General features: G+C 49.7%; 1 protein-coding gene across 4 annotated transcripts in view; it reads right to left on the bottom strand.

Annotated features, from left to right (window-relative positions):
* Positions 1 to 8,509, bottom strand: part of tnfaip2a (tumor necrosis factor, alpha-induced protein 2a) — a 14,510-nt gene extending 6,001 nt beyond the window's left edge. The window contains exons 1-6 of one of the 4 annotated variants that reach the window (XM_046061077.1): positions 8,335 to 8,509; positions 5,959 to 6,066; positions 5,192 to 5,649; positions 4,780 to 4,991; positions 4,499 to 4,613; positions 4,017 to 4,139 (exon numbers count right to left, since the gene is read on the bottom strand). In XM_046061077.1, coding sequence (XP_045917033.1) covers positions 4,017 to 4,139; positions 4,499 to 4,613; positions 4,780 to 4,991; positions 5,192 to 5,649; positions 5,959 to 6,066; positions 8,335 to 8,359 — 1,041 coding nt within the window. In that variant the 5' untranslated portion in view covers positions 8,360 to 8,509. Of the gene's footprint in view, positions 1 to 4,016; positions 4,140 to 4,498; positions 4,614 to 4,779; positions 4,992 to 5,191; positions 5,650 to 5,958; positions 6,289 to 8,334 lie in introns of those variants that run through there. The other 3 variants (XM_046061075.1, XR_006826825.1, XM_046061074.1) reach the window with 3 other exon arrangements.
* Positions 8,510 to 11,246: the final 2,737 nt, after the last annotated feature.

Below are 11,246 nucleotides of genomic sequence, written 5' to 3'. Positions count from 1 at the left end.
TAACCGTCTCTCACCTGTCCTAACCGTCTGTCTCACCTGTCCTAACCGTCTGTCTCACCTGTCCTGACCGTCTCTCACCTGTTCTAACCGTCTGCCTCACCTGTCCTAACCGTCTGCCTCACCTGTCCTAACCGTCTGTCTCACCTGTCCTGACCGTCTCTCACCCGTCCTGACCACTTCTCACCTGTCCTAACCGTCTCTCACCTGTCCTAACTGTCTGTCTCACCTGTCCAAACTGTCTCTCACCTGTCCTGACCACTTCTCACCTGTCCTAACCGTCTGTCTCACCTGTCCTAACCGTCTCTCACCTGTCCTAACCGTCTGTCTCACCTGTCCTAACCGTCTGTCTCACCTGTCCTGACCGTCTCTCACCCGTCCTGACGTGTCTCACCTGTCCTGACCGTCTCTCACCTGTCCCAACAGTCTGTCTCACCGGTCCAAACCGTCTCTCACCTGTCCTGACCACTTCTCACCTGTCCTAACCGTCTCTCACCTGTCCTGACCGTCTGTCTCACCTGTCCTAACCGTCTGTCTCACCTGTCCTGACCGTCTCTCACCTGTCCTGACCACTTCTCACCTGTCCTGACCGTCTCTCACCTGTCCTAACCGTCTGTCTCACCCGTCCTGACCGTCTCTCACCTGTCCTGACCATCTATCACCCGTCCTGACCGTCTCTCACCTGTCCTGACCGTCTCTCACCTGTTCTGACGTGTCTCACCTGCCCTAACCGTCTGTCTCACCTGTTCTGACGTGTCTCACCTGTCCTAACCGTCTGTCTCACCTGTCCTGACCATCTCTCACCTGTCCTGACCGTCTCTCACCCATCCTGACGTGTCTCACCTGTCCTAACCGTCTCTCACCTGTCCTAACCGTCTGTCTCACCTGTCCAAACTGTCTCTCACCTGTCCTGACCACTTCTCACCTGTCCTAACCGTCTGTCTCACCTGTCCTAACCGTCTGTCTCACCTGTCCTAACCGTCTGTCTCACCTGTCCTGACCGTCTCTCACCCATCCTGACGTGTCTCACCTGTCCTGACCGTCTCTCACCTGTCCTAACAGTCTGTCTCACCGGTCCAAACCGTCTCTCACCTGTCCTGACCACTTCTCACCTGTCCTAACCGTCTGTCTCACCTGTCCTAACCGTCTGTCTCACCTGTCCTGACCGTCTGTCTCACCTGTCCTGACCATCTGTCTCACCTGTCCTGACCGTCTCTCACCTGTCCTGACCACTTCTCACCTGTCCTAACCGTCTCTCACCTGTCCTGACTGTCTCTCACCCGTCCTGACCGTCTCTCACCTGTCCTGACCATCTATCACCCGTCCTGACGTCTCTCACCTGTCCTAACCGTCTGTCTCACCTATCCTAACCATCTGTCTCACCTGTCCTGACCGTCTCTCACCTGTCCTAACCGTCTGTCTCACCTATCCTAACCGTCTCTCACCTGTCCTGACGTGTCTCACCCGTCCTGACCGTCTCTCACCTGTCCTGACCATCTATCACCCGTCCTAACCGTCTCTCACCTATCCTAACCATCTGTCTCACCTGTCCTGGCCGTCTCTCACCTGTCCAAACCGACTGTCTCACCTATCCTAACCGTCTCTCACCTATCCTAACCGTCTCTCACCTATCCTAACCTTCTGTCTCACCTGTCCTGGCCATCTCTCACCTGTCCTAACCGTCTCTCACCTGCCCTAACCGTCTGTCTCACCTGTCCTGACCGTCTCTCACCCATCCTGACGTGTCTCACCCGTCTTGACGTGTCTCACCTGTCCTAACCATCTCTAACCTTCTCTCACCTGTCCTGACGTCTCTCACCTGTCCTGACATGTCTCTCACCTGCCCTTACCGTCTGTCTCACCTGTCCTGACCGTCTCTCACCCATCCTGACGTGTCTCACCCGTCCTGACCGTCTCTCACCGTCTCTCACCGTCTCTCACCTGCCCTAACCATCTGTCTCACCTATCTTAACCGTCTCTCACCTGTCCTGACTGTCTCTTACCTGTCCTAACCATCTGTCTCACCTATCCTAACCGTCTCTCACCTGTCCTGACTGTCTCTCACCTGTCCTAACCGTCTGTCTCCCCTATCCTAACCGTCTCTCACCTGTCCTGACTGTCTCTCACCTGTCCTAACCGTCTGTCTCACCTATCCTAACCGTCTCTCACCTGTCCTGACTGTCTCTCATCTGTCCTAACCGTCTGTCTCACCTATCCTAACCGTCTCCCACCTGTCCTGACGTGTCTCACCCGTCCTGACCGTCTCTCACCTGTCCTAACCGTCTCTCACCTGTCCTGACCGTCTCTCACCTGTCCTGACTGTCTCTCACCTGACCTAACCGTCTGTCTCACCTATCCTAACCATCTGTCTCACCTGTCCTGGCCGTCTCTCACCTGTCCTAACCGTCTGTCTCACCCTTCCTAACCGTCTCTCACCTGTCCTGACTGTCTCTCACCTGCCCTAACCATCTGTCTCACCTATCCTAACCATCTGTCACCTGTCCTAACCGTCTGTCTCACCTATCCTAACCGTCTCTCACCTTTCCTGACTGTCTCTCACCTGCCCTAACCATCTGTCTCACCTATCCTAACCGTCTCTCACCTGTCCTAACCATCTGTCTCACCTATCCTAACCGTCTCTCACCTGTCCTGACCGTCTCTCACCTGTCCTAACCGTCTTTCTCACCTATCCTAACTGTCTCTCACCTGTCCTGACGTGTCTCACCCGTCCTGACCGTCTCTCACCGTCTCTCACCTGTCCTAACCATCTGTCTCACCTATCCTAACCGTCTCTCACCTGCCCTAACCGTCTGTCTCACCTGTCCTGACCGTCTCTCACCTGTCCTAACCGTCTGTCTCACCTATCCTAACCGTCTCTCACCTGCCCTAACCGTCTGTCTCACCTGTCCTGACTGTCTCTCACCCATCCTGATGTGTCTCACCCGTCCTGACCGTCTCTCACTGTCTCTCACCGTCTCTCACCTGCCCTAACCATCTGTCTCACCTATCCTAACCGTCTCTCACCTGTCCTGACTGTCTCTCACCTGTCCTAACCGTCTGTCTCACCTATCCTAACCGTCTCTCACCTGTCCTGACTGTCTCTCACCTGCCCTAACCATCTGTCTCACCTATCCTAACCATCTGTCTCACCTGTCCTAACCATCTGTCTCACCTATCCTAACCATCTCTCACCTGCCCTAACCATCTGTCTCACCTATCCTAACCGTCTCTCACCTGTCCTAACCATCTGTCTCACCTATCCTAACCGTCTCTCACCTGTCCTGACTGTCTCTCACCTGTCCTAACCATCTGTCTCACCTATCCTAAATGTCTCTCACCTGTCCTGACTGTCTCTCACCTGCCCTAACCATCTGTCTCACCTATCCTAACCATCTCTCACCTGTCCTAACCATCTGTCTCACCTATCCTAACCGTCTCTCACCTGTCCTAACCGTCTGTCTCACCTATCCTAACCGTCTCTCACCTGTCCTAACCGTCTGTCTCACCTATCCTAACCGTCTCTCACCTGTCCTAACCATCTGTCTCACCTATCCTAACCGTCTCTCACCTTTCCTGACTGTCTCTCACCTGCCCTAACCATCTGTCTCACCTATCCTAACCATCTCTCACCTGTCCTAACCGTCTGTCTCACCTATCCTAACCGTCTCTCACCTGTCCTGACGTGTCTCACCCGTCCTGACCGTCTCTCACCTGTCCTAACCGTCTGTCTCACCTGTCCTGACCGTCTCTCACCCGTCCTGACTGTCTCTCACCTATCCTAACCGTCTCTCACCTATCCTAACCATCTGTCTCACCTGTCCTGGCCGTCTCTCACCTATCCTAACCGTCTCTCACCTGCCCTAACCGTCTGTCTCACCTGTCCTGACCGTCTCTCACCTATCCTAACCGTCCGTCTCACCTATCCTAACCGTCTCTCACCTGCCCTAACCGTCTGTCTCACCTGTCCTGACCGTCTCTCACCCATCCTGACGTGTCTCACCTGTCCTGACGTGTCTCACCTGGATGACATCCACCGCCAGAGGACTGAAGCGGTATTGGTCGAGCAGTTCAGGTGTGCTGCCGCTCAGCCAGCTCCCTTCTTCTTTCTTCAGAGCAGTTTTCAGCCACAGCTTCACTTTGTCCTGCAGGAGAAACGTCTGAATCTTCTGCAGCTTCATTTATACACCAGGTTCTGCTCCTTCCAGAACCTTTTCAGCAGCGAGTACATTTACGTCTCTTTCCAAACATTCAGCCTTTGTTTGACTCCTTTAACATGCAGGTAAACAACAGGTGACATTTTCTTTGGGTCAGTAAGACGTCCACAAATAATCCAGTATTATATAGTAAATAACCAGACCATCAGATTTACAGTACGCCAGATACTTTCACGAGGAACCAGATCCAGATCCTTCTCTGAAACTGTGTAGACACAGCAACACAAACAAACTCTTCTGACTGTGACTGGCTGACCCCAGTTTAGACCGACTGATACCAGTTTTACCTCTTTGTGGGTCAGGTACTGGTCCTCCAGGCGGTTCAGATCCTCCGGCAGCAGCAGAGAACCCAGGCAGGCCGTCTTTATCTTTCCTTCCAGTTCTTCATGTTTTAATATTTCACTGAGGAGGAAACAGACAAACACGACGCTTCAGACTGGATCCGGACCCGAACCCCTCAAAAACGAGATGGTTCATCTCGAGTGGTTTATCCAGCTCAACAAACATCATGAAGACCTCCTGGTTCCGTACTGGAGCTTCAGCAGGACAAAGTATCAGCAGGACTCACCGTGGGTAGCAGTGGTTGATCCAGAGTAGCAGGTAGCTGCAGTCGTCCGGTTCCGGTCCAGAAGCAGCCAGTTCAGTCAGCCGAGCAGAGAATCTCTGATGGTAGAGTCCAGCGTACATGTTCAGGATGTCCATCTGTGGCGGGTAACAGTCCTTCACCGTCCTCACCACCGTCAGCAGGTCCTCCTTCAGGCGCTTTCCCATCAGACAAACCTGCACAGGTGAGTTAGTTACTACACAGCTCCTCAGAGACTCAGAGATGTGACATCTGTGAGTCCAGATCTGAGAGCTTCCAGAGGCTGATGGTAAGGTGATCTCCTGACAGGGGGGTGTCATTGAAGAGGAAGTGGAGGTTCAGGGGGTTGTTGTGTAAACTAGTGACTGCAGAGAGTGTGAGTGTGAGTCAGACTCACCTCCCTCTTCAGAGGTGAGTTCAGTCCGTCGGTGCCACTCGAGTCCTCCTCCGCCATCTCCATCAGTCTGGGCTCCACCAGGTTCTGCAGCAGAGTGTTGTGAGTGCTGAGACACTTCAGAGGACGCCACACTGGGACTCGGCCCTCCAGGCAGCCTGTCCAGCGCCGATCCTGCACCTCCTGCTGCTGGATGGAGGCCACAGCACTCCTCAGGACCTCCAGCTCCACCGAAGAAGAGGAGGAGCAGGAGGAAGAGGACGTGAAGGTGTTTTGGACGGCCATCCATATCTGCAGTCTCAGAGCCTCGAAGTCTCTCTGCAGCTGGTCCTCCTCCTCCTCACTGGGGGAGTCCTGACTGAACAGCTGCTCCTCCCTGTTGATCAGCCTCCTGCTGATCTCCTCCAGCTGCTCCTCCTTCTCCTCCTGCTGCAGAGCCTCCTTACAGCCCAACTCATCCTCTGCAAAAAACAGGAGACGGTGAAGCAGAGCAGGGAAGAGATCATAATAAGAATAATAAGAATAATAATGGATTTAATGTAGGTGCCAGTTTAGCACTGAGCCAGTTTTGTCCACAAACATGTTGTGGTCAAAGTTCCGTCAGTTATAGCTAAGATTCAGTTGGTTCTTGATGTTCTCTTAAATTCTGACATTAGATTCTGTTAGTTATGTTCTAATGGTTCAGTTGGTTCTAATCTGAGTTCTGCTGATTCTGACCCGATGGTGTTCTGTTGGATGAATGATCTATATAAGGTTCTGTTGGTTCTGACCTGCATCATCAGTGTTCTTCTGCTGTCTGCGGTTCTTCCAGATCTTTGCAGGATTCATTACTTTCGGAAATCTCCACCTCTCTCGGTCTGGGTTCTCCTCAGCGCCTCCTACAGAACATTTGACACCAACTTTATCGTCAACACATTCTTCAGTACAATAATGCATAAACTCCAGCATGATAGTAAGCACAGAGTTCCATGTGCTCTATTACATCTACCCAAGTAACTTGTTAGAGTGGTTTTACTCTTACTTGAGTAGATTTTTTGAGAAAAGTAATTGCTTTTACATTTGTACACATTCATCGTGCTACTTTTATTTACACTGCTCAAAAAAAATAAAGGGAACACTTAAACAACACAATGTAACTCCAAGTCAATCACACTCCTGTGAAATCAAACTGTCCACTTAGGAAGCAACACTGATTGACAATCAATTTCACATGCTGTTCTGCAAATGGAAAAGACAACAGGTGGAAATTATAGGCAATTAGCAAGACACCCCCAATAAAGGAGTGGTTCTGCAGGTGGTGACCACAGACCACTTCTCAGTTCCTATGCTTCCTGGCTGATGTTTTGGTCACTTTTGAATGCTGGCGGTGCTTTCACTCTAGTGGTAGCGTGAGACGGAGTCTACAACCCTCAGGCAACCCTGGCTCAGGTAGTGCAGCTCATCCAGGATGGCACATCAATGCGAGCTGTGGCAAGAAGGTTTGCTGTGTCTGTCAGCGTAGTGTCCAGAGCACGGAGGCGCTACCAGGAGACAGGCCAGTACATCAGGAGACGTGGAGGAGGCCGTAGGAGGGCAAAGACCCAGCAGCAGGACCGCTACCTCCGCCTTTGCAATGCAAGGCATTGATGCTATGGACCGGCCCGCCCGTTCCCCAGACCTGAATCCAATTGAGCACATCTGGGACATCATGTCTCGCTCCATCCACCAACGCCACGTTGCACCACAGACTGCACAGGAGTTGGCGGATGCTTTAGTCCAGGTCTGGGAGGAGATCCCTCAGGAAACACCTCCGCCACCTCATCAGGAGCATGCCCAGGCGTTCCATCACCATCATCGCCATCATCATCATCACCATCATCACCACCATCACCACCATAATCACCACCATCATCACCACCATCACAATCACCACCACCATCATCACCATCATCATAATCACCACCATCATCACCACCATCACCATAATCCCCACCATCATCACCACATCACCATCATCACCACCATCATCACCATAATCACCACCATCATCACCACATCACCATCATCACCACCACCATAATCCCCACCATCATCACCACATCACCATCATCACCACCATCATCACCATAATCACCACCATCACCACCATCATCACCATCACCACCATCATCACCACCATCACCATAATCCCCACCATCATCACCATCATCACCACCATCATCACCATCACCACCATCATCACCATCACCATAATCCCCACCATCATCACCACATCACCATCATCACCACCATTATCACCATAATCACCACCATCATCACCACATCACCATCATCACCACCATCATCACCATCACCACAATCACCACCATCACCATCATCACCACATCACCATCATCACCACCATCATCACCACATCACCATCATCACCACCATCATCACCATCACCACCATCACCACCATCATCACCACATCACCATCATCACCACCACCACCATCATAACCATAATCACCACCATCACTATCATCACCATAATCACCACCATCATCACCACATCACCATCATCACCACCATCATCACCATCACCATAATCACCACCATCACCACCACATCACCATCATCACCACCACCACCATCATCACCATAATCACCACCATCACTATCATCACCATAATCACCACCATCATCACCACATCACCATCATCATAATCACCACCATCATCACCACATCACCATCACCACCACCATCATCACCATCATGACCATCATCACCATAATCACCAGATAAAAACAGAGAAACACAGAGGCTGTGTCCGAACTCATTATATAGTGGACTATATAGTGAGCTCGCCATTTTCTAGTGCTGCCCAAATGTATTGTGATAATTATTATACCCTATATAGTCCACTCAATGTATCCCAGAATGCATTTTGAAAAGTAGTGTACAACAGATGGTCACTAACCAAGCCCTACATACCATCATGCATTGCGTTGATAGAAAAAACTGATTGTCTGACAGCAATGACGTAATTAACGCCGCCGAAATAACAATCGGAGTGTCCGAAAGTGTTGTTTTAATAGAGCTCACTAGTGCTCTACATACAGCTCCCTACAGAGGGGGTAGGGAGTAGTAAATGAGTGGGGATTTTGGACACAGCCAGTGACTCACCTCTGCTGCTCTGCTGAGACATCATCAGGACCAGGATTTACTTTAGCCCAGACTTCACTAACAGGGGCCGGATGATCCAGAATCTGCTCCCTCAGAGACCAGCTGTCGTCTGTAACCGGGTCTGGACTGCAGGCTTGAGTCAAAGCATCTCGTCCTCACGCCCTGATCCAGTTTCACTTTCACTTTCTGTCTGAGCTCACACTGCAGTTTAAAGATACAACTCCTCCTCCCCTCCTCTCCTTTTTCCATCCTTTCCTCCTCCTCTACCTCCTCCCCTCCTCTCCTTTTTCTATCCTTTCCTCCTCCTCTACCTCCTCCCCTTTTTCCTTCCTTCCCTCATCCTCTACCTCCTCCCCTTTTTCCATCCTTCCCTCCTCCTCTACCTCCTCCCCTCCTCTCCTTTTTCCATCCTTCCCTCCTCCTCTACCTCCTCCCCTCCTCTCCTTTTTCCTTCCTTCCCTCCTCCTCTACCTCCTCCCCTCCTCTCCTTTTTCCTTCCTTCCCTCCTCCTCTACCTCCTCCCCTCCTCTCCTTTTTCCTTCCTTCCCTCCTCCTCTACCTCCTCCCATCCTCTCCTTTTTCCTTCCTTCCCTCCTCCTCTACCTCCTCCCCTCCTCTCATTTTTCCTTCCTTCCCTCCTCCTCTACCTCCTCCCATCCTCTCCTTTTTCCATTCTTCCCTCCTCCTCTAACTCCTCCCCTCCTCTCCTTTTTCCTTCCTTCACTCCTCCTCTACCTCCTCCCCTCCTCTCCTTTTTCCTTCCTTCACTCCTCCTCTACCTCCTCGCCTTTTGCCATTCTTCCCTCCTCCTCTACCTCCTCCCCTCCTCTCCTTTTTCCTTCCTTCACTCCTCCTCTACCTCCTCCCCTCCTCTCCTTTTTCCTTCCTTCACTCCTCCTCTCCCTCCTCCCCTTTTTCCATCCTTCCCTCCTCCTCTACCTCCTCCCCTACTCTCATTTTTCCTTCCTTCCCTCCTCCTCTATCTCCTCTCTTTTTCCAACTTTCCCTCCTCCTCGTTCCTCCTCTCTTCCTTTCCTACCTCCTCCTCTTCTCCTTCTCTACAAGTAACATTTCATGAAAAGTATCTGAGCTGTACTGATGACATCACAGAGCTTGTAGCCAATCAGACGTGAGCTGAGCCAGAGGGTCTGGGCTGTGAAGTCTCACCTGTGTGTGTGATGTCACTGCATACTGACGTCCTCTCCTCTGTAACTCGATCGATCCTCAGCTGTTAATAATCTATGCAGCTGTGATCAATAATAGATGTAGAAGACTCATCAGGTCAGAGGTCACGGCTCAGGTGCTGACTGGGCAGAGGTAAGCGTCTGAAAAAAATTATATTCACTAGCAGGGACACCAACACACCATCAGTTATACATTATATTCACTTCCACAGGCACCAACACACCATCAGTTATACATTATATTCACTTCCACAGGCACCAACACACCATCGGTTATACATTATATTCACTAGCACAGACACCAACACACCATCAGTTATACATTATATTCACTAGCACAGGCACCAACACACCATCGGTTATACATTATATTCACTACCAGGGACACCAACACACCATCAGATATACATTATATTCACTAGCAGGGACACCAACACACCATCAGTTATACATTATATTCACTAGCAGGGACACCAACACACCATCAGTTATACATTATATTTACTAGCAGGGACACCAACACACCATCAGATATACATTATATTCACTACCAGGGACACCAACACACCATCAGTTGTACATTATATTCACTAGCAGGGACACCAACACACCATCAGTTATACATTATATTCACTAGCACGGACACCAACACACCATCAGTTGTACATTATATTCACTAGCAGGGACACCAACACACCATCAGTTATACATTATATTCACTACCACAGACACCAACACACCATCAGATATACATTATATTCACTAGCAGGGACACCAACACACCATCAGTTGTACATTATATTCACTAGCAGGGACACCAACACACCATCAATTATACATTATATTCACTACCAGGGACACCAACATACCATCAATTATACATTATATTCACTGGCAAGTAAACCAACACACCATCAATTATACATTATATTCACTAGCACAGACACCAACACACCATCAGATATACATTATATTCACTAGCACAGACACCAACACACCATCAGATATACATTATATTCACTAGCACAGACACCAACACACCATCAGTTATACATTATATTCACTAGCAGGGACACCAAAATACCATCAGATATACATTATATTCACTACCACAGACACCAACACACCATCAGATATACATTATATTCACTAGCACAGACACCAACACACCATCAGATATACATTATATTCACTAGCAGGGACACCAAAATACCATCAGATATACATTATATTCACTAGCAGGGACACCAAAATACCATCAGATATACATTATATTCACTACCACAGACACCAACACACCATCAGTTATACATTATATTCACTAGCAGGGACACCAACACACCATCAGTTGTACATTATATTCACTAGCAGGGACACCAACACACCATCAGTTAAACATTATATTCACTACCAGGGACACCAACACACCATCAATTATACATTATATTCACTAGCAGGGACACCAACACACCATCAGTTATACATTATATTCACTACCACAGACACCAACACACCATCAGTTGTACATTATATTCACTAGCAGGGACACCAACACACCATCAGTTATACATTATATTCACTAGCAGGGACACCAACACACCATCAGATATACATTATATTCACTAGCAGGGACACCAACACACCATCAGTTGTACATTATATTCACTACCACAGACACCAACACACCATCAGTTGTACATTATATTCACTAGCAGGGACACCAACACA

Source organism: Micropterus dolomieu, linkage group LG10, assembly GCF_021292245.1.
Source record: "Micropterus dolomieu isolate WLL.071019.BEF.003 ecotype Adirondacks linkage group LG10, ASM2129224v1, whole genome shotgun sequence".
Classification (NCBI taxonomy): Eukaryota; Metazoa; Chordata; class Actinopteri; order Centrarchiformes; family Centrarchidae; genus Micropterus; species Micropterus dolomieu.
This window is presented reverse-complemented; position numbering and strand designations above follow the sequence as displayed.